Raw genomic sequence first — 24,445 nt, 5'->3', positions numbered from 1 at the left:
TAAGATGGAAAATATTAAGTGGCACCAGCTGCTCTAGATGCACAGGACAAAGCAGTAAGTACAGAGGTATTTTTTACTGAGGCTGATCTGTTATCCCTGCAAAATGCCTTTATTTGTTTTCTTTGGCAAGTCATTATGCACTAAAATGTTTCTGAAAGCCCCAGTGAATCATGGCTTGTTGTCATCAGCAATAAAAATCCTGTTGATTGCCTATGAAGGTAGTATAGCTTCTGTTGTGGTTGGGACGGTGAAAACTATTAAGCACTAAAGGAATTTCCTTTTGCAAGGGTAATGTACACTACAGGTCTTTGAGAAGTCTTAGATTTTATTTGGAAACAAATTTTTTACTATCCCATAAAGAAAACAAAAGACATTTTTCTGAAGATTGAGGTAACTTTATAAGCATTATTTTTCTTGTGATACTGTTACAGCTTTCTTTCTTGTTCTATGAAAAGTCTGTCGATGTAGTTAAGGAGCTATATTATATAAAAATAGTATTTATTTATGAATCATACAAGAGTACCAGTTTAAAAGATACTTATTAACATGCATTTTCTCAAGCCCTTTTTTGTGATTTCCTTATTTTCTTGGGAAAGCTTATGTAGTCCAGGTATCTTTCTAAAATTTTCTATCTTAAGAAGAATTGAGTAATAACATAAACAACAGGAAAATAAATGTCATAATAGATGCTATTAAACTGTAATTAATAGCCTTGCTCATCTAATTTTTAGTGTTTTCACTGCCTGTTAGCCAACAGTCTCATTTTAGTAGTGCTGTAGTTTATAAGCTTATTTGCTGCTAACTGTAATGGACCTGTGTTATATACATGCATGGTATATTGTCAGTGCCTTTAAATGTGAAAAAATTTCACAGCAAGTGCCTATTTATAAAAACTTTTAAAAATAGTCGTTGTTATGTGCTAGCCTGTGTCTAAGTGCATCACTGAATCACAGATTGCCAGTGTAGTGTATGTATACAGCTCCAGGTATCAAAATGCATTTGTATCTCTACTGCCTTACTTTAGGTAAGGCAGCCAAAGGAAACCATTTGAGATCAACCTTGCAGCAGATTTCCCCTTGCTTGCACACAGGGCTGGTTCCAGCCATAGGCAGAGCAGGGTGTTGCCTGTGGAGGGAGACTGAGTGTAGAAAAATGGCCATTTCTTCACCTCTTTCTCCCGGTTCTCCTTAGGTCTGTTCCCTCCTTTCTTGCCTCCCTTTCTCAGAAGCACTGTCAGTGACAGAACTCTGCTCATGGTGCTAGCTCTGTAAATCTTTATGTGGTTTCTCAGTCTGGTTTTGTTCTACTCATATTGCCACTGGTTTAAAGTGAGCTTGATATTTTCATGTAAAATACAGTCATATTTTTGACTGAATCTGAGTCCTCTCCTTAAGTTCATCTTTGGGGCTAAACTACTCCGGCTCTCTACTCTGGACATTTTTTTCCTATAATAAAAAAAACCCCTTTAGAACTTCAGATGAATTTTCTTTGGGCTTCTTGCTGTGGTCTTTTTGTGTGCAGTTGAATTGGGAAATTAATTCATATTCTCTTTCTATGGAAGTGGAAGTGGGATCATTAACTACTTCAAAATAACCCTGACAGTGATTTTTTTCACTTAGCATGAATTAAAAAGACGACAGTAGGCATCTCTGTAGTCAATAATAAGGGATCACCTTATGAAAAATATATATATAAAATTAAATTTACTGTTGAAGTATTGCTTAAGGTGATACATTTACAGCAGGGATCTGCAGGTAAAGCGCTCTGTATATCTGGTTGTCTTTTGGGAAAGGTAGGATTTATTTGATCTGCAGGTAAGAGAGGCATGCCTTGTCTGGCAATACCACAGGGGCCTCCATACATGCCACTGGTCAGTGTGGGAACAGGAGTGATCTTCCTGTGTGGTGAGTGAAGAGTTTTCCATGCACAGATGGGGTTTGATGAGGCTCCATGCTGGAGGCAAAAGCCCAAGTCTGTATGAGGATCCTGCTTCTTTTATTCAAACTCCCAACACAAAGCATGTGCATCCTAGGAAAAAAATGGATAGTGACAGGTTTTGCTTAAACATGACTTCTGTTCTATATGCAAACTGCTCCTTAATGTCGATTTATCTGATCAGGGTCCATGAGTTCAGCTGACTAATGAAATAGTAGCTCTTGTGTTTTGCTCTCACATGTGAGGACCAGCCAGTTTGTAAACTTCAGGCTCTTCTTTGCCAGAAAAAATCAGTGATGAAATATAATCTCTTTGATTCTGCTCTAAACATTTTTAGAATATCCAACTTGTAATTTCTGTGAAAATTATCTTGTACTCAAAGATCACATCTGAAAGTTTGGAAGTAAACACTGTGTTCTTTAATCAGATTTAAAAAAAAATAGATATTTAAACCCGGAGTTTAGATGCAATACAACAGTAAGTGTGGAGCCCCTATGGCACCTTTATAATACTACATAAAACTCATGGTATTTTGGATCATAACACTGATCTTGCTTTACTGCTGGCAGTTAAACAGTTTACTGCTCTCACTATCTTCAATTCATAGACTGATAAGACTGTACAAAACAAGCATTATTTTGCTTTGGGGTGGAGAAAGCAGTTTTGTAAGCTGTGAGGGGAGGAGTATTTCTGGTTCCAATCAACATTTCTTTGCTCTGCATATTGGGAGAAGACCTTTCACTTAATTACCACTGGAAACCGTAAATGCTTAATTGACATAAAAAAGCCCAATACAGGCATTTTACAGTTTTCCTTTTGATCTTCCATGTGGGTGCATATTGCACATGCAATTTGAAAAGAACAACTAAAAAGCTCTGATGTGGATGTGTGCTAGCATGTGAGGAGGGCTTATATGAGTACAGAGTTCGGTGCAGCATCAAAGAAAGGGATACACCCATTTCACATGAATAAATTGAGCATATAATTAACACCTGGACTTTACAAAATACTTTTGAAACACAGTTAAATCTGCTGCTTTTTTGAAATTGACAAAGTGCTAAAAGTGAAAATATTGATCCCTGTTGAGTTTGATTTTGTATGTACTTGACATTACATGCTGACAGGACTCCAGCCCTTGAAACCATCAAGACTGAGCACTACCCTTTTACAATTGAAGTCGAAGGACTTTTAGAGCTGGTTCTAGTTCTTTATTGCTTTCTCAAGAGAGACAAACTGTATTTTTAGTGTAAGAAGAAGCAATTCTAATTAATGCAATCTTTCTCTTTTGCCATAGCAATTTATCCAGAAACAAGCTCTCGAGTTTGTCCAAGAAGCCTTTTCGCCATCTGGGTTTGTCTGATCTGTAAGTTGTCATTTCTTAAAATATAAGTTTATTTTTGGCTGGAATGGAAGAATAACACTTCAAAGTTTGTTCTCTTGAAGGTAGAGGAATTAGAAGTGCAGTTCTGGTCCAAAGAAAGCATCAATTCTGACACTTAAATGCAGAGAAATTTTCATTCCAGGGCTTCAAGAAGGTTAGGTATATATTTTAAAGTAAAGTAGAGGTCAAAATAGCCTCTTCCTTCAGCTTTAAGATATTTTATTGTGAGATTACTTCACACAAAACTGCTGGTGTTTATTTAAGTATTTGAACTGGTGAAAATACAGTCTTTTGCACATATTCATATAAGACTGTTTCTCATATTCTTATAGTGGTGTGGCTGTCTATTTAAGAGTATTTTTATTTTCTCAAATTCTTGAGTTGCATTTTATGTGCTTTATGTAATTGTTTAGCAATGAAAGCACTAGTAAACATTTCTTTATTGATTTTTTTCAATACTAACATTTTTATTCTCTGTTACATCTGCCATATTTTCTTATTGATGCATGATCCAAAATTTTGGTAATCCTGTGCATTCTCTGCTAATATGCAGAAAGCCTGCAGAAGTTCTGGGAGATCTGGTGGCTGCAGAGGAGAGGGAGGTTGCTCTCCTGGATCTCAGATCAGAGTCAGAATTTGTCCAAAGTGACAATCCAAGTATGAACTACCGGCCATGCAATCCTAGTACTCTTCAGCTGAACTTCAGCACGTGAGAAGAGAAATGAGCAAATCTCAGTGGCACAAAAAGAAGTTATGCCCCTTAGCTATATTTTGTTGATAATTAAGTTGGTATAATTATTTTCTTTATGGCTCTGGGAACACTGCTCACTGGAATATTTTTTAATAACTTGAGTTGAGCTCTCCAATGAGGAGACCAGCTAGTTGCAAAGCTCTCCCATTGCTCCATGTCCTTTGTTGTTCTGTTGCTTCTGCATGAAGAAGCAGGGCAAATGTAGTGGGAGTGAACAAGATATGGGGAAAATGGATAGTGTGAAGGTTAAAGAGAGTACTATTTGAGGTACAGAGACAATGCATGACGATGTACAAGTTGAGGAACAAAGGGGATACAAAATTGAGGTAGAGTGCTGTGGACTTGGGAGAAGGAGTGTAGGACTAGACAAACTGAAGTTATGCAAACAAATGTTACGATAAAGTGAGATAAACAGATGGGGGGGAAATGAGGGAAAGGAAGTGGAGGGATAAAAGCAGAGCCAGAAAGGAGAACAAGCAGTGGTAAAATCAGTATAGTTGAACAATTCTGTTAATAAGATCAGAAACAGAAGAGCAGGAAGTGTGTTGGTAGGTAAATCTGAGATATGAATGTTGCCATAAATAGCTTCTGAAGAACTTCCCCTCAATCTGAAAACAAGTATGTTTGTCCTGTCAGTACCTTTGCATATGAAAATGTAAAGGGATGAGAAGTTTAGAATAAAGTGAAGTGTAGTCACCAGATATTACAGAGAAGGAGATGCCACTTTGGAAGGTTTCTTCTAGAACAAATGAACTGCAGCCATAAAATTAGAGCAAACAAGATAAAGACTCAGAATTTGCTTTCTGTAGGTCAGAATTTTTCTTTCACACAAGTGTCTGTAGAGGGGCATTATGCATCCAGCATCCTGCCAATGATGTGCCGAACTCCTTAGATAGGGTTAGCACAAAATAAAACACTAGAAAAAGACTGCTCAGCCATTGGTCAAGAGAAATTTCTCTTTTCAGGATAGGATGAAACAGAAGATAGAAGTAAATGTCACTGTTTTGAAAATGCATGAGATAGGTTTTGATCCAAGGAGTTATCATGTTCATACTATGTCTTGTGCAAACAATTTGTGTTCACGCTGCGTGTTCAAGTCCAGAGGATGACTTCTGTGAATGCAGATTGGTCCTTCAGACACTTTTGAGGATCCCTGCAGTTGTTTCTTCTCAAAGGACTCGAGATGGCTTTTGGGGGAACTGCTCTAATAAGACCATTTTTTTCATGATTTGCACACTTCCTGTCTTCAGGAGGCATTTGTGAGCATAGATTCTGCAAGAAACTTGAGTTTCTGTACATCAAAATTACCTCTGAAACTTTGTTAAGAATGACTGTTCTCCTGACAATGAAATGCCTCAAACAGACACTTGCTCACTCACTTTATTGGATCTCATGTATGCCAGTAGAAGGAAAAATAATGCTGGTCGCTCTTTATGTAGATATGTTTGTGTTCATATTTAATATGCATGTAATTGCATTACACTTTTTAGTTTTATAGTTTTATAGTTTTATTAAATTTTAAAACTGCAGTTTGTTAGGTCTGCTAACCTGTAGTTTAAATTCCAGGCAGGGTACTGTATCAATTTCTATTTCAGGACCATTTTTTCATTTAGTATTTCTTCATGGCATTGCCTATGGTTTTACTGTGAGGTTTTTCTAGAGTGTAGCAGATGAATTTTAAAGATTAGGCGAAGTCCTTTTTTGTGATTAAAGTTGGAAGAGTGTGTGTATAATCCAAGACTGTTTGACTTTATAAAGAATTTACCACTCCGCAGCAGTAAACCATTTCTGAGGTAACTGAGTGGTGGCTCAGGTGTAGAAGAGATGAATTCTAATCACTTCCTGATTTATTAAATAAAATGGATGTTCTTGAGCAGCTGTTCTCCATGGGCTCCTGACTTACACTGATGAATTTGAAATAGTAGCCAAATCCCTTGTGTAGTCTCTCCTTCCTATGATATTCTGGGCCCTCAGTGGGTGCAGCCCTTAATTCCCTGCAGGGAAACTGTTACCAACTTGGCAGCTTTCTAAGGGTGCACGTGTTATGCCACTTAAAGGATTCATCCTGCCTTCCTTAACCTAAATAACTAACTTGTGTTTTCACCCAGCTGAATGCTTGGAGCCCCCCCGCCCCTCAATTTTTTTTCCTATATGCGTGGCACATTTAACCTTCTAAAAAAATTGGTGTTTTTTCCTGTAGGATATTAGTGGATAATCCATTCAAATGTTCCTGTGAAATCATGTGGATCAAGAAATTTCAAGAGACCAAGTTTTACACAGAAACTCAGGACTTATATTGCATAGATGATAACAACAAGAAGACAGCCTTGCTGGATATGAAGGTCCCGAACTGCGGTAATATTCTTTTAACATAAAACTACTGCTAAGTTATTGTGAGCCAGGCAAAAACGAACATGTTTTTCTACAAAGTACTTCTCAGGATGTCAACAGTGCTCTAAAGGAAAGGCTGATGGTCTGTCAGTGTTTTTTTGTTCCACATGGAATGGTTCTTGGAACTTCATAGAATTACAGGATCACAGAATATCCTGAGTTGGAAGGGACCCATCAGGATCATGGAGTCCAGCTCCTGGCCCTGCATGGGACACTCCAAGAGTAACACCATGTAGTAAGAGCATTGTCCAAATGCTTTTTAAGTCAGACAGGATTGGTGCTGGGACCAGTTCCATGGGGAGCCTGTTCCAATGCCCAGCCACACTCCTGATATCCCCTAAATTCCCCCGACTCATCTTCATACAATTTCCTCAAGTCCTGTCATTGGTTACAAGTGTGAAGAGATTGGTGCCTGCCCCTCTTCTTCCCCTTAAAGGAAGTTGAAGACACCAGTGAGGTCTTCCATCAGTCTCTTCCTGGTTAAGTGACCTCAGCCACACCCCATATGGCTTGTCTCAAGGCCCTTCACCAGTTCATGTAAACCTGTTTATTTTTCTCTTGATCCTTTAAGAATGTACCATTTTTCAAGGGCAGGGAAATAGAATACTGATTATAGATATCAAACAAGTATTATATAGAATGAATGTGCCTTTGTTGAACTAAATATTAGTGTTTCCAAACTCAATAGACATTCATAGCTCAATTTTACCCCCTTGATTTTTTTCAGGTATCTATAGTTAATGAAGTTTCTATTTTCCTTCAAAAATACTAGTATTAGGGCCACAGAAGAAAATTCAGAACTACATGCCACTTGAGACAAATTAGCAAGAGCTCTGTTCTCCATGCTAGTGAAACAAATTTAAAGGTTGTACAAAAGACTTATATCAAACTTAGGTCTGCGGCATATTGCAACATATTGTTTTCAGATACATGGATCTAGAAGAATTTGAAAAATTATATAACAATAATGGCGATCTCCTTCCCTTTTTCATATACAGTTTTGCTGCTTTCCTGGGACAGCTGGGGAAAGGTTTCACCCACTAGCTGCAGATTTATCCTCCTCTGTACATGAGGGGGAGAAATGGGGTCTTTCTATCATGATGTCACATCTTCTGGACTCTAGAAGCAGAGTGGGAAACTGGGGTCCCCAGCAGCAGGCAGGTAGGAAGGAAAGAGGGCAAGAAGATCTTAATGGAGGGCTGATTTGGATAGGAAAAGCTATAAGTGAATGTGACCTGTAGGAGAAATTGCACTTTTTCTCCTTCCATCATTGTCCATTGAGCATTATTTTCTCCACTGCCTGTGTGGAGGGTATGACATCCTCTGGTAGCAGCTGGCCAAAGAATCCCATGGTGGGGATCACTGCAGGCTCAGCAAGTGCAGCATTTACTGTCAATAATGTATTTTGTGGCCTCATATCACTGTTGATCTTGTGCCCAGCTTCTTTCTGGGCCAGGCATGGTGGCAGAAATGATGTTAGTGTCTCATGCAGTCAAATAACCCCCACATGTTCCGGGAGTCTTGTGAGCTGTGGAGTTGGTCTTGTGTGCTCCAGGATCTGATTTGCCTGAAATGAGAGATATAATACCTAGCTGAGCTAAATGGACCCAACCTTCTGCTCCAGCTGGATGGACTAGAAGGTAGATTAATGTGCTGAGTGTAGAGAGGTCAGCTGTTGGACTGAGATCAATTACTGCAAGAAAGAAATTTCCAGCACATTTTGTAACATTCTTAGCTGGTGCATCTAGAAGCTACCAGGTTGCTAGGGTTTTCCTTTGAACACTTTTGGTGTTAAATATCCAGAATTAAACCTGTGAGAGATTAGTCCTTTCCCCTGATTTCTTAACCATCTGCAGCCAAAACAGGCTTGTCCCTGGGCCCTGGATGGTCTTTAGGTGCATATATGTGCACAGATGCATGCATCCTGTGGGCATATCTTGACTTGTCATGACAAGGAAAGGTGGTACTTCCAAATAGAAGAGGAAAAGGAGGAGGAAAAGTGAGTATATACAACATTTAGGTTGGAATTTGCAATATGTGTAATTTGCATATGGAAAGCATGTATTGTATTGAAGATCTGAGTGGATGCCAGCAACATGCCTACAAATAATTTATGTTAGTTTACAGGGTCCAAATATCACCAAATTTTACATCACTTTTCCTCTCCCTTTTTTTCTTTTGTTTTAGCAGCTGTTTCCTCTTAATTTATCTTTTCAAAATTAATCAATGTAGGACACAGATTTTTAATAAAGATGACAGCACATCCTTTTCCTAGACATAGAGTAGAGAATGCCTGGTGAAGAGCAATGACCTCCATATTTGTGGGCTGTATTCTGGAAGATATCTGAAAAATTGAATGCATGGCTCTTGGTTTGAATATCTTCACAGGTATTTTTCTGTATTTTAAAGGACAAGACTTAGTTTCAAAATAAAACCATGGGTGAAGCTGGTATATTTCATTTTCAGAATATTTTGGGAGGCTAATATGTAGAACTGAAACAGAAGAGAAATTAAATTTTTGACATATTGAATTTTTTTTCCTGTGAACTCTGGGATGTTTTTTAGCTCCCTTTGATGTAAAGAGAAATATTTGGGCGTGAAGGCTTCTGCATTTTTTTAGTGAAACATTTTCTCTGTTTTTCTAATTTTCTCTGCTAATGAAATGATTCCACCTCATCTTCTTGGTGAATTTGTTTTTTCTTTTTTTTTTTTTTAATTTGTAAACTAAGCAAAAGTGCCGTCTTCTTTGTGTTACTAAGGTGTTACTTCATAGTCTTATAGTAGGAGGCCTATGTGATCACAGTATGTGATAAATGTTTTGATAATAGGTTGTCTTTCTGCTGTGTGCTGTAAATAAATCTTTTGCTGGGAAGTAGGTTGAGCCCACTGTGGTTTATTGATCATAGGACTTTGGTTTGTAGGTAATTGATGAGAAAATTAGGAAATTTCTGTGGTCCTTTGCTAACTGTTTGTACAGTGGGAGTGTTCAATAATGTGCTCATTAAAGATTGCCATTTAGATGTCATCAACTTTGTGATTTAATTTCTTGAGGTTTAAAGTCAAGTGTGCTCACTCTCCAGAAGATCCTCTCCAACTGCAATATTAAAAGTGTCAATCAATAATTATTTTTCCAACTGCATTTGAAATCTATGTAGATATGATGAAAATAGTCAAATTCTTCTAGGTTTTAGGATCATGTGTAATTACTGTGTCAAAGATTTTCAAGTTGCATCTACCACAGTAGCAGAGCCTTTTGTGTATAGAGATGGTCATGTTCAGTTTTGCCATTTCCAGAGTATTTGCCAGTTATCTGTACAGCGTGGACAGCACCACCACCTGGGACATCTCCTTTTGTTTCCATCTGGTAAATAGCTCTAGTAAATCAGTGAAGAGAACTAAATGAGTAAACACTTTTATTCTTATTAATGCTTCTAAGCTCTCTTGGTTATTACCACCAGTGTCTTAAGTCCTTGGAAGTGGGGCATGTTCTGTGCCTTGGGTAAGGTTACTTAAAAGACTGTCAGTCTGCAGATCACCTGGAGCTTGCTGAATGCCAGGGAGGCAGGAGCACGTCCTTGGGACTGATTGTTGATATGTTGCTTGCCCCTCTGGCAGACACTTACTGGGCCATTACCATTGATTTCAGTGATACAGAAAGAAGTCTTTTTATCTTCTGGTGTTTTGGGAAAAGGCGTGGCTTCTACAGCTGTCTCTGCAGTCCTGTACAGAATTTGTATTGCTTTGCATCTCAGTCTGATTAATGGCATTTTGCCTTATCTGGCCAATTTAGTTTTGTATATGGAGACGTCATGCTGAATCTGTCTTTCAGTTTTGCTTACTGTGCCAGCCTTGGATGCTTTTTTTATCATACATTGTTTCTTTAGGTGCCTTCTTTCTTATCACTGGTCACATATGCTAGCTGCAATTTACTGAACAATGTTGCAGATTAGTTCCCTGTGTTAATATGCTTTACATATCACTAAGGTATATTCAGAATGGCTGGCTGTTTACATCTGCAGCCTGTCAGCGGAACTGTTGTCTTGTCTAAGACCTATGTGATTTAATGAATGTTCACATTCTTTGCCTGTCTTTTCTCTTGCACACAAACTACCATGGTGTTGCTCTTAGTGCATACTAGGATACTTGTGTATGTATGACTGAAAAAATTTTAGAAGTTTTTGTAATGCAGAATTTCAAGCTAAAATAACTGCTTACTCATTTCTTACTTGTTGGGGAAACCCATGATTTTAACAGGCAATTGCTCAGATGACTGAAAATGGACTGGAATTGGGTCTAGCTTCATTTAAGCCTGTTTCTGGTGATTTTGTTTTTTGTGCTAGAGGTAAATAAGTTCATGGCAAAATGAGACTGGAGGCAGGTGGTCATAAATCTAAGGAAGGAATAAAGGCAAACTGAAAGATTGACACATTTATTTCTACAAATTTACAGAAAAGATTTGTACTACTACTGAGCCAATAAAATAAGCATTAGATATTAAGCAATTGCAGTACAATGCAGTCTAAAACCACAAGCAAAGGCATAATCCAGTGGGTGTTGACATTCTTTTCCACTATCAGCTAGATTTCACTGATAAGCATATTAGAAGGAAAATATTACAGGCAGAATTGAGTTTTAAAAAATACTTAAATGTTCCCAGTGTTTATGTTTCAGAATATTCATGGATTCTCTAGCCTGTGTTGTTTATTTTGGCACAAGAACTAGATGTGGTGCATGATGTGTAAAGGCAAACTCTTCTAATTTTCTCTGTAAGAGTTTTAATTCATACCTGTGATCGTGGGCTATGTGAAAAACTTCATTTTTTTGAGAGACTTTGATAGTAATGGAATTTCACTGTTGGTCTCAAGTTGAGTTAAAACTTTCCAAACTTAATTAGAAGAATTTTCTAGCTTGTAATTGGAAATAACCAAAATTTTATGGAATTTGAAAGACAACAGGAATCCCAAAGATACATATATAACTTTCTTCTGAACATGCAACATTTACCTATTTGTGAATCAAACATCAACTTTCATACAGATGTTTATACATTACAATCTATGTAAATCAGGGATTGTGAATGATGATAGTTGAGCTACATGTGGTATATATGAATGTCTCATGTTAAAAAAAGCCAATTTTTGTTTGATAATACTGATTCAAGTTCTGCTTTAGTGTCAACAATGGAGATTTGTAATAAAAAGTAGATTAGAAATAGAAAGAAGTAAAGCATTATCCAAGAGAAAGAAGTATCTCTGAACTCATGATATTGTGCAGATTTACAGAGGTACTCTCTGTGCCTGACTTGACACATCTGTGTAAGAGTGGAGTGCTGACCTGCTAAGGAGAATCACTCTCTTTGACTCTTTTGTGGTCATAGTCTTACTTTGTTCTGTCTAGGTGAAGACTGATGACTAGGTAACTCCACCTGAAATCTAAAGAAAGTACTGTTTTCTTTAAAAGGGGAATCCTTTTTTCAAGGCATCCCTTCAATAATATATTTGGCATATTTGGTATACTTGATACCAAAACTGAAACCCATAGTTTTACTTTTTTTATGTTGTTCTCTGAAAATGTTCCTGTTTCAGGATCACATGTTTATCATGTTGCAACATTAGGCAGGTCAGCATTATTTTGAGTATTTTCTGGATGCACATGAAATTCTGCAGATAACAATACTGAAACTGCATTACATACTCTTGGTGAATTAGATGCCATTTGTTAGAGGTTTGCTTAAGCTGGTTTGGGCCTCATTAACTTACACTTCAAAGGCTGTTTAACTCTCAGTTCATCTGTTAAGCTTGTGGCTGACATATTCAGCCCAATGACACTACCTGGTTTTGGTTTTCCTTTGAAAGCTGTTGTGGCTCAGCTGTAGATGCTATGTTAGAACAATTAATGCTATGTTAGAACAATTAAATGCTATGTTAGAACAATTTTACCAGGTGTAATTTAATTTCCTTAGCCATTCATGAAGGCAGAATACCTTCATGATACTACTAGCAAGAGAACTGTTGGTAAGGTTGATAGCTTCTGTAAAAACACTTCTCTCAAAATTCTTGCAGACAAAGTGCTTATATTATTACTGGCGACCAGGTAATAATATGCAAGATCCTATTTTATTCAGCACCTTCCTATTAGAATCCAGAGTACACCTAAGGGTCTTAAAAGAAAAGTTCTGGGAATAAGTTAAGGAGCTGATGTAAATCTTGGAGATGTAAGCCCTTCATCTGATTTGAAATATCAGCAGCATCCTTTGGAGCTTCTGTAGAGGTTGACTGCAGATGAGAACTTGGTGTCCAAATGAATTTGTGTGGGTGCACATCTCTTGCTGGTTTTTGGCTGCACTGTATTCATGATGGTTTTGAAGCCCTGGATGGTGATGGTGTCACAGTTCTGTGGAGACAGTGCTTGTTGCTGTGGTCGTGACGAGGAGATAGCAAGTGTTGTAGTCTTTGCTGTGGCATGTGCTGGCTCTATGTAAAGAAGTTTGCTTCTAGTGAAAGCTTTAGTTACATATGGAGTGATAGAGTGTTTAAAGGCAAAATAAGAGTGCATTTGATCTGGAAAAGCAATGCTTTAAATTAGACTCATCATCTTCTGGTATAGACTGTACTTGTTTAATTGTTTTCTGTAAAGGTTCCTGATTGAGAATGGCGTTCTGGCGTGCCATGAGAGGAGGGAGATTTCATTTAGTATTTTAAAATATTTGGGAGGGTCAATGAGCTGCCATAACTTTCATTCTGCCTCCCGACAGAAATACATTCTGCCCAACCTATGCAAAGTACCATTGGTACATTTGGTCATTGTGGAAAACACCCATCAATATTTACTCTGCCACATGGCAAGCATATGTCTATTCAGTGGTGATTCAGTGCTTTATTCAGTGTCTGTGTATTCTCTTGAAGATTTGAAGTAATTTTTATTCAGGATTTTTAAATTTACATTCAAACACTTTGGGCAGAATATGGAAATCTGGAGAAATGGGTCATAATCCCAGATTCATTTTCATCTTTTCTTCTTATACCTCTAAGATTAACACCTTTACTTTCCATTTTAACCTGTTGGAAACGTAAAGTTTTGTTGTTAGCAAAATCTTAGTGGAGTGATTGTAATGCATGGTGGTTAATATCATGAAATGAAGACTGGAGAGGAAAGGGATCTTAGATCTTCAGAAAAAAAATGGAGATGGAGATCTTTGGGATCTGGAAGATAAATGAAAGACTAAATTTCATTTTAAATGTTCTTTATTTCTGCTAATTCTGTATATTATTTGCCTAACATATTTTTTTCATCTTCACTGAATTTATTTGTGCTTGTCATCTTGTTACAACTTCCCTGAGATTTCTGCAATTTTCTGTGTACTGAGGATTTTGATTCTGTGATTGTGATACAAGAGGAAATGGAACAATTCCAAAACAGGAACCACAACAATTGTTTGTGGTTCTTTCATTCATGCTTTGCTTGTAAATTTTTGGGGTATAGTTTTTTAGTCTTTGAAGATGCAGCTAGGCTGGAAATCTGGCTCAGGGCTTATTGGCTACAGGCTTTTGTTAAGTGAAACCCAAGAGGTGAATCACATATCCAACAGCTCTTATCTTTATAGCTAGAATTACTAGAATGTTTCTCACTATTTTTGTTTGTTTGTTTGTTTGCTTTTTGTTTTGTTTTTTTAAACCCTTGAAAGCACATAGGAAAAGACCTCTGGAATTAGTAAACATTACTGCCTTTTCAAACAAGGCACAATTTCAATAGAATGATACAAGGAACATGGTATCATTGTATCCTGCTTTCCATAACAGCCAGCTTTGAGCAAGTAAGACCTTTGAAATTTGCAGATTCATGTGACACTGTGGATGATTGCATTGTCAACCATCCTGTTTTCGGGCTCCAGACAAGTAGTGGCTGTTACCAGGTTGTACTGTAGTGAGGTAATTATTTGCATGCTTTGTCCCTAGAGTGAAAAAGCCAAACCAGGAGAAACAAGAATCCTATACTTTATTGGAATCTTATGTGAGGAAAGTAGACTGATTTTAATCACTGGGTCCTAAGAATTGCAGTGGTTGTTTTAGAAATTAGTGGTTCTGGTAGGCTGCCTTGCATGGTTCAGTTTGATAGATGGTTGCTGCCTGAGTATTATTTTAATAATTCTGTGTCTGATATATTTACTAAAAAGATGGGTTAAGGATTTCAGGTGAGGATTAAAATTACTTGGTTAAAAATCAGATCCAAAAAATTGTCATTTTTTCACGGTATCTTCTTGTTCTTGTTACACAACAAATTGACCTTCAAAAACATGCCAAGCAAACAGGAGATGATATGGGCCGCATTGAAAACCATTTAGTGATTCAATAGCAATATTGAATTTGCAGTATTCTCTCAGGTACTAATTTTTTCATCATGTAATTTCTTAGGTGTTAGTGAGGCTAATTATGCATATTGAGATAATTTTTAAAGGTTTTTTAGCAACTGGAAAAAATTCTAGAACTGAGCAAGTGAAAGTTGAAGCAGAAAAAGTGTCTGGTATTAATTTTGTAAAAATTTTTATTACTTTTTATTTTTATTGCAGATAGTGAAACAGTATCTTTGGTTCAAGCATGGATTTGCTTCTTCCGGCTTAAGACCACCTTCTTTTAAATGTTCCTTTAGCATACTGGCTAAGGTTCTTGGTGCTAAGAGTTGAGTTACAGAGTAGAGTTTTTATTTCTCTATTAGATCATATCCTTCCTTTGACATATAGTGACAGTCTGGCTCTAGGAAGGCCAGTCTAAGTTTTCTGTAGAAAGTAATAAGTAGCAGCATGAAGACTTGGAAAGCCCTGTAGAAATACAGGCACATTCATTTTCTTAATTTCCACTGACAGTTGTGTAGCCAAATGTAGTAGTAACCTTTGAAAATGGCATCCAAAGTGTTGGTTTTGTGGTTGCTGAAGTCCCTGCTGTGCACAGGGAAGATGTGACTCATTCCCTAGTGATGCTTGACAGTTTCGCTGTCTGATGGCTTTAGGCCATCCTTTTGCACTAATGATGGTCTGTGAAGGTAAATGCCCTCCCTCCCCAAACCCTACTTTAAGGAGTGTTTGTTTCTCCTAAAGCATGAGATGGTATTTGGAGAGACTCCGCTGACATAAATGAGCTCCTCCTGCTTGTCTCTAGTTCTGTCTAGTTGTGCTGGAGTGAGGGAAGTAACTGCTTATTCTAATCCAGAGCTGCCTATTCCTGAGAATAAAGTTTAATCATGCTGAATATGAGAAAATACATTCTGTATGTGGTGAAAGCACATAGCTATTATGTACTAGTGCATAATGGAAACACATGGATTTTAGTGTATGATTTCATCTCTCAAACTGTGTTACTCTCTACATTATAGTTTAAAGTTCTCAGTAGCAGGTTCTGTCCTCCCATTTTTGTAGAGACTGAAAAGATTTGAATAGATTATTAAAAAGAAAGAGGTCTTGAAAAACAAAATAAAAGAAAGTGGTCTTAAAATGATCATTCAGAAACTCTCTTTACCCTGTTCCACCAGAACAGGAAAGTACTCAATAAATTTGAATGTCTGAGAGAAATTCCAGAACTTGTAAAAGGAAGAGGCTCTTGTATGCAACCTGTATACAACACATTGTTGCAGAAGGTTAAGGCCAAGAATTTAGCAAACTTCAAATACATAGCAAAAATCAATCAGGTATAAGAAAGATTATTGCTGATATCCAGAGTTATAATAATTAATTCTATCAAAGTTTGGAACAGAGACTGTGGTTTTGAGTCTTGAGGCATGGATTAATCTGTCTGACAGATACCAAGATGAAACTTGTGGAAGGATGATGTCATGTCTACCTTGTAGAGGCCCTTATGCTACAGTCTAATCTTACTATGCTGGCAGTATACAAAAATATTTGATTGCGCTATCTGCTAACTTTGTATCAACTGCTGTTTACAAAGTCCTTTAAAATGTACATCCCTGTCAACAAAAGTGGTAACTATCTAAACCACTGTATTTAACCAAATTAGCTCAGGAATAAAGGCAGTGTGGTTGGTGTCAGGGTCCGTCCTAGTGGACAGATGACGTGATGGTTCGTAGGAATGATCTCAGAGTGCAAAAACCAACACTGTACAAGGGGGTTTGCAATGATAATCAAACCAAATGCAGTTTTATTGAAATAACCACAGCAAAAATGCAATAGAGGGATTAAGAGAAAGACAAAGAGAGAAAAAGATAGAGAAAGAGTGAGAGAGAGAGAGAGAGAAAGAGAGGGGATATAGCTACCAATGCAGAGACGAAGTCCTTTGGTCCAGTTCAGTCGAGAGTCCGCCTGCTACACTGGGGAGATCTTAAAGGCTCTAGCTAACTCAGAGGTTTTTATTACTGAAAATTGCGAGGGGGGGGGGGGAAACAGATACAATAGGGAACAGATGTAACAGGTAGTCCATGTTCTCAGCAGTAAATGAGAGCCATTGTTTTCTTGGTTCAGTGGTCACAATCTGCAGGCAAACATCTCGCTTTGATCAGCTTGCCTCCCCCACACACCTCCCCCGGGCTGGGGGTTTCAGTCCCAGTCCTTGGAAGGAGCAGAGGGGCCTTTCAGGAGTTTCATGTCTCAGTCCTTGGTGGAGAAGCTTCTTACATCTCAGTCTGTCTGTCACGGGGGTTGTAAAACAGGTGAGGATCTTCTGTGGGAGACCACCTGAAACTCAGAAGTCCTGCCAGGCCAAGAGATGGGACAGCTTCCAGAGCTGCTATTGTTGCAAACGGGGCACGGTGCCCCTTCTTAGCATACAGCAAACACTCCTGTGAAAACAACACAGGAGCTGTGAAAACAACACTGAGCTTTCAGGTCTCAGGGCCCGTGGTGTGTGACTTTTCTCCTTCAGAGCCAGATATAGACGGGGGGGGGGTCTTCTCTTCAGTGGTCTCCCAAGGATGATTGTGAGGCAGATGAGGGAAAATTTGGACAGATTCTCACAGTTGGCTATTTATGTAATTCTATATGAGTTAAAGTGTTACTGGCCAATATAAATGGTCTCACACTACACTGGGCATACAAACTGAGCATTTCTGTATGTTAAGGTCCATTGTGTTCTTTTAGCATGCAGTTATTTTTCAGTACAGATTTTGCTGCTTAATGTCATTGCTTTGCTGGTAAAGGCAATGTATCACATGTCTAGATAAGGCCTTATGTGACTGTCTTGCTTTTCCCAAATAGAGCCACATCTCAACTAGGTGGATTCTACTGTGGAGCAGTCTTGGTGCCACTGGAAAGCAAAGCAAAATCAGCCTGCAGTTAAAGCACACTATCTCAATATATCCAACCAGAAAAAATGAATCCTGAGACAATTCTCGGGTTTTCCACCCATCTTGTGACTGGGAAGAAGAGTCACAAGAAAACACACACAATAACGTGATTTCTAATCTATTCTAATTCTAATTCCATTCCATTCCATTCCATTCCATTCCATTCCATTCCATTCCATTCCATTCCATTCCATTCCATTCCATTCCATTCCATTCCATTTGTACCTTTTTAGATGTAGGGGCCTTGCAATTGGTTTTTAGAACTTCATGAACATACACTATAAAAGCACTATTATTTTATAGCCTTCTAGCAGGATGCAGCATGATGTAGTTGTTTCCCTTAGAGATATAACACCAACATGACATGTGCAGACTTCTGCAAATAAAAATAACTAGATCTAGTTCTCGGTGGGAACCAGAGCCAGTACCAGAGGAATTAAACTTCAGTTGCTTATACTATGAATAAACACATTGCAGGAAGAAGTTGTCTCAAAACTTAACAGCTATTTAAAGGAGAGCTCTAAGGGACAAAATTTATTTTTATTTTTGCTTGCATGAGAAGTTTCACATGAAGTGATGTGTTAGTAGGAGCTGTGCCAGTTTGCACAATGTAATTCTAATCTATCATGTAGACCTCCTCCCAAGTGGTGGGGTTAAGAAGAGTGGGGATCTTTATTCTCCTTGCATGTTCAGGTCTGGCAAGAGTAATTGGAATAGTATTTAGAGGGGTTGTGGAAGTGTAACTTTATAAAGCAAATTATCTCATTACTTCTCCCCTTGTTCTCTAACTAGCATAATTAATATCCAAATGTTCCCTAAGATTAGTTTTGTTTCCTGCTCAGCTAGTTGACAGACACTGGTGAGATCTGAATTCACAGCAGGCTAGAGCAGATGGCTACTTTCGCTAACAGATTACTGCATCAAGGCATACAAACTCCCCAGCTCTGTCTCAATAAACTTCAACACATGATTTATAAAGTGAACATAATAGAAGAAATCCATGATGCCTATAATGGGAATCATATTACCACACTGCTTAAAACACTGTGAGAATTGCCTGAGCAGTTATCGTGTACTTGTGCTGATCTTCAAATCTTATTAGGCAAGAAAGCATTGTCTGGAAAATTATTCATCTTCTTTTCTGTATTACTTCCACTCAGTTATATTTTATTGAACTAATTAAAGGGAGGTTTCCAATACATCTAACTTCTGTGGAACCTCCAGCAATCATATGCATATGTTCACAATGATTTGATGGTTGTTTATTTGTTTTGGACCTTTTACATAAAGAAAAATTTGTCTGCTAAACTTCTATACCACCAAGTCCATGCTGAAACTGCTGTAATCTCAACTAAAAAACACAACCAGAGAGAGCTGCTGTTTCAGAAAAAGAAAAGTAATTGCAAAATAATGCATAAATGTCCTGCACAGCAGATTATTGAGATGATAAATTGCAAGTAAAATTTGCCTGGAACAGTTGATGTGAAATGCCTCATATAGGAGACCAAGACTCTTTGCAGAGTGCAGCAGCTTCAAATGATGACCTGGTATCTTTTAAGAAGGATGTTATTTCTAGAGTGATGCATAATTATTTGTTACATAAATAAATACAAAATGTGAATCCCTCTGTGCCTGAAATCTACTGATATTACTAGTATTATTTTGGAGAGGGCAATTGTGTATTTCTTTATGGTTTTGTAAACATTCCGCAAAAATTTACACTCTGGGAAGTTTCCATTGCTTTGGATGCCTTAAAACAAAGCACAGAGTGATTTATAACTCTGTAAGATGGAGGGGAAGTTCTAATTCTTGTAACACCTGGTCTTGTTTCTCATAAGTGTATCTCACTGCTTTTCTGCTTTCCTGAGGACAATAGAAAAATCAGTTGATGTGCCTTGAGTAAAGCCCTGTGCAAATGTTAACCCTTTCTTCTGTCCTTTCCCTTCTCTAGTTCAATCCATTAAGTACTCTGTTCTCCTCTCTTTGAGCTTAAGTTCTAGGTTTTGTCCTGCTCTCTCTGAGCTATGTCTCTGTATGAGAGGAGGGCTTCAGTCTCTTGCGGGATACTGGGAGCTAATTGGATTTTCCTGTTAGTGTTGTGAAGAACAGTGGAAATACCACAATATCACTGAAACCCAGAGGTTGCTTTGTAGATGTTATAAAGAAACAGATACAATATCCAGCTTTAAAGAGTACAGGAAGAGGGTTTTTTTCATTTTGAATTCAAGATAATTTCTGTTTGTGCACCTGACATATATTCCTGTATAATTAACTAGTTAATGTATTTCCATATGCAGTAATGTTTTCTTAGGATGTGAAGTAGAGGAAGTGCAGAAAATACCTAGCAGCAAAAGATTATAGTTTTTTATTTCAAAGATGCTCTTTGTACTGTCTGACTAAGTAGTACCAGCTACAATGAATATTTGAGGTATTGTTTGCTTAGATTTGCATGGTCTCTATTCTATCAAATACAAATACATGTTGGGTTTTTGTGCCGTTGTTTCTATCACAGACTTGCCCTCAGCAAACTTAAGCAATTACAACATCACCGTGGTGGAAGGAAAGAGCATCACGCTGTACTGTGATACTACTGGCGGGCCACCCCCAAATGTGTCCTGGGTGGTAACTAATCTTGTTTCCAACCATGAGGTAAGGTTTATATTCAAACATGTGACAATTCAGCAGACGCCTGCTGAAGGATGGAATGAAGTTTCATGTCCAGCTCTAGTTAACTTTCTATTAAAAGTTCAAATAGAAAGTTAATGTTGGGATGACATTTATTTTCCAGTTACTTTCAATCAAGGGTGGCTATGGCAGGGCTTTTAGGGAATGGCAGACATTTTTTTCTCAAGATTCTCATTTGCACTCTGGTTTTTTGGATGTTCACTTGTAAATGAGAGTAATGTAAATTTTTGGAAGTAATGTGAATTGGAATAGTGAAATGCAAGCATTTTTTTATTATGATTGATACCTGCCTACAGTGACTAAATCCAATCTATACTGATTGTGAAAAAAACTTTGGATCTGTAATTATATTGTATTTTAATTTAATAATTTAGTGTGTTGGAATTTGGTTGTAAATATTTTGTCGCTTGTTTAATTTCTCTTCAACACACTTAGCAGCATCAGAAAGCCTTGAAATTGAAGATTGTACTTAAAATATGGTCAGGTTGGTTTTGTTTTGGTTTGTTTTTTTTTAATGATATATGAATATCTTTCCTCATTAAAACCATCTAGGTGGGGAAATTTTATTTACTAGGCTCTTTATATTTTTATTTTTTGTTTCTGTAGACTGTGTGCTGCTTAAGTCCTTTCTGATGGAAATATTGAAAAAGGAGGAGCATATAAGCAGCTGCAGACTTCATAAACTGCTATTATTTCACAATAGGAAAAACTTATGTTTATTATAATTTTATGGCATTCGCTTTCCTATAGTCATGATGGTGCACACTGTGTTAAGCTTCTTGGTCTGTACAAGGTGTGGGAAGTGTACTTTCAAATCTCTTCCTGCAGCAAGGAGGAGACAGGACCTCTTGAGTTTCATAGTTTTAATATTTTCTTACCAAAGTTCATTATATCAGGCTTATACAGAATTTAAGTAGTCTGTCTTTCATTCCAGCTTTCATAAGTAAGAGTTCTGCAAAGCTCTGGTTGTATTTTTAAAATTTTCTCTGATCTGTAAAACTCCCCAAAGGCATCAAGGCATCAGTCGTCATTGAGAACAAGAAATTAAAACACTGTGGGGAACCTCTGCCAAGTTCCACTCGTTTTCAAAAATTTTTAAAAGTTTTAATTTTAGGAGCCAAAAGAAATGTGGGACTCTGTTCAAAAAGTGAGATCACCTAATTTTTTTAACTCTCCTATCTTTGAAGTGCCATGGTCAGTTTACTTCAAGTTTTCCATGAGTATTCTGGCATAACTTGATCATGCTGTTGTAGAGGGGCTTATAATATAGGCTGACTACAAACTTAGCCAAGGAGCACAGCAGTCTTTTCAGTAGCAGAAGAGCATGAGCCTTTTAGACCTTATTTGTGATTCTCAACTATCCTTTTCTGTAAGTGTTGCTTTTTGTTTCTTTTCTTTCCCTCCTGTATCTCATTTTCTGTCTTCATGTTCTTCATCTTGTATGCTTCTTTTAACTGTTTCCTCTCATCTCTTTTAAAAGAGGGACGTTAGCTCTTTTAAGAGTTAAAACTAGGTTTTAGTTCTGCAAATCTAACGTTTGTGTTCTGAGTTTCTGTGTTGATGGATATTTTGACTGATGTTGTTTAGATTTTTCTTGCTGTAGGTTTCAGCCCTGAACCTGTGTTTCAGCCTCTCTGCTGTCAGTCCAGCTTTGAGCACTGTTCAGCTCTGAGAATTGCAAACTAGGAAAATGTGTGAAGGGGTGTTTGCTTTTCCACCTGCCTCCCCTACTGCCGCACTGAGGCCGAAGGGACATTGAACTTGTGTGGAGTCAGGCTATCATCTCAAGCTTCAAAATTCTGTTTGCACAGGACTGTATGCAGGAGCGTTCCCACATATTCCTGTTGACTGCCACCTAAAGTTGCTGTGGTTTTACAATTATAGTGAGTTACTTGTTTGTGCTGTCTGTAGCACTGGCAGCATACATTACAAAAAGTACCTCAAAAGTAGTTTTAAAAATGATCATAATTGGGGTTTTTTTGGGGGGTGTTTTGGTTCCTTTCCAGTTTAACAAAGTAGCTTAGCTCTTTATGAAAAATTCAAATATAGAAATAATAATTATTTGGTGATTGTATGAAGGGCCTGATTAATTAACATCAGACAAACAACTAGCTTTACTAGTGCTTTTTGTGTGAGGGGGTAATTCAGTCATATTTTTTTAGCCAGTGTGACATAGCTGCAAAGTCAGTATGTTTTATAAGATTGTAGATAGACACTCAGATTTCTAAAGATCATTAGAATCAAGATTTTTAAGAATCATCATTCTTACCTTAATTATCTTGTTCTTAAACACATAAAACAGCACTTAGGCAATAGTTTAGGTAGTAGAAGATACGCAGTTTCTTGTCGAAGGTTTCTGGAGAAAAGGAAGCTTTCGAAAGAAATTTGCTTAAGAAGAAGATAGAAAACATGTCAAGATACAATAGGGCTCAGAAGGCAGCAGTGGAAGAGATGTCAAGCATAAATTTAAAGGAAAGAGAGAAAAGGATGAGTAAAGCAAGGATTGGACAGAATATAGGCAGGAAGAAAACATTCTAGAGAACAGGCAGAGATAGACCAGTCATGAAGTAGGAGAGAGGGATGAGAAAGGGTATATGATTAGAGGGGAAAAAACATTTGTGTAGAGGGGATAAAGTGGTAAAAAAGGGCACAGACTGGAAGTGACAGGGCAGAAACATGGTTGAGTGCAATATTTGTAGCAGGACTTTGCAGCTTTGAATCTGCTGCCACTGACTGCTAGAATTGGTTCTGTGTGTGTTTTATGTCTGTTTGGATAAGACATTAAAATAAGACTTTGATTAATTATGGACATATAGAGCTAAAAGGAAGGGAAAATGAAAATGCCATTCAGCTGTGGCCAGTAATTCCCTCCCTCTCCTTTGTTCTTAATGCTGTGGTTGACGCATACATGTTTTTCTGATAATTTTCAGAGTGACACAAATAAGAACCCTGCCTCTCTCACCATCAAGAATGTCTCATCAATGGATAGTGGACTGGAGATTTCCTGTGTAGCAGAGAACATTGTGGGAGAGGACCAAGCCTCCGCTGAGCTTACAGTATTCTGTACGTATGCGGGCCTCCATACAGACCTGGAGGCTAAACTGTCTTGGCAGGAGCTCTTCTAGGTATTTTTTGGACCTTCAGGCTGTTGAAATGAAAACCCTTAAGGTGTGTGAACTGTCTACTGCAGTTAATGTAGGAGTAGTCCAGTCAGCCATCGTTGCATTTATCTTTTTCAGCTCTGTGTTCTGCAAAAAGTGTATTTCTGACTGCTTTGTCTTCCAGTTAATAGAGTCTGTAAGTAAAGGTCTAAAATGCTGACTACTGAACGGCACTGTCAGTGTGGGAAGGTTTGTAATGGTGTGTATGTACATGCACACTGTCTTAGCAATTGCAAAGTGTGAATTGCAAAGACTAGTAGAATTATACAAGACTACATGTTTGTGTTCTTACTACCTAAAACAACAACTAATTTGTTCAATGTTTGTATGGCCAGATGTAAATTTATTTGTTGTAGCTCTGAATAGTTATTTCTCAGGGCCAAGGACGGGAGAAGGGGTATATAGTGCAGAGAAGCACTTGTTTCTTAAATCTGAGCTCCAGGCTGAATTCATTTGACATGAGCTACAGAGCATGTTTTCACAAGTTGCAACCCTCTGTTTAATTGAAGATGGGAATGGAACATTTTGGAGATCTCAAATTTTGCTCAGCATGTCCTTATAATGGAGTAAACTAGGAAAAAAAACCACTATAGATGTGGGTTTGTAGGTTGAAATTGGATATCTAATAACTATGGGAACGAACATAAACTAGAAATGTTTAAAGAGTGTAAATGAGATTCTGAGCTTGGCACTGTTATGGGTGACAAAAGGGAGTATAACTAGAAGAAATTCGATTTAGTTAAGAATTAATATAAAGGAAAATAATGGATAAGGTGTTGGAATAATCTCTTGAGGGAAACAGTAGAGGTCTGTAAACTTGAGGCATTTAGCAGATTTGATCAAGGAATATGGATA

General features: G+C 37.7%; 1 protein-coding gene across 4 annotated transcripts in view; it reads left to right on the top strand.

The window, feature by feature from the left end:
• NTRK2 (neurotrophic receptor tyrosine kinase 2) overlaps positions 1-24,445 on the top strand; it is a 197,847-nt gene that overhangs the window by 20,912 nt on the left and 152,490 nt on the right. For all 4 annotated transcript variants that reach the window (XM_059493179.1, XM_059493183.1, XM_059493181.1 and 1 more), the window contains exons 4-7: positions 3,230-3,298; positions 6,268-6,422; positions 20,257-20,393; positions 23,360-23,492. In XM_059493179.1, the coding sequence (XP_059349162.1) occupies positions 3,230-3,298; positions 6,268-6,422; positions 20,257-20,393; positions 23,360-23,492 (494 nt within the window). The remainder of the gene's footprint in view (positions 1-3,229; positions 3,299-6,267; positions 6,423-20,256; positions 20,394-23,359; positions 23,493-24,445) is intronic.

Source organism: Ammospiza nelsoni, chromosome Z (genome assembly GCF_027579445.1).
Source record: "Ammospiza nelsoni isolate bAmmNel1 chromosome Z, bAmmNel1.pri, whole genome shotgun sequence".
Classification (NCBI taxonomy): Eukaryota; Metazoa; Chordata; class Aves; order Passeriformes; family Passerellidae; genus Ammospiza; species Ammospiza nelsoni.
Note: the sequence above shows the minus strand (reverse complement) of the source record. Positions and strands in the feature narration are given on the sequence as shown.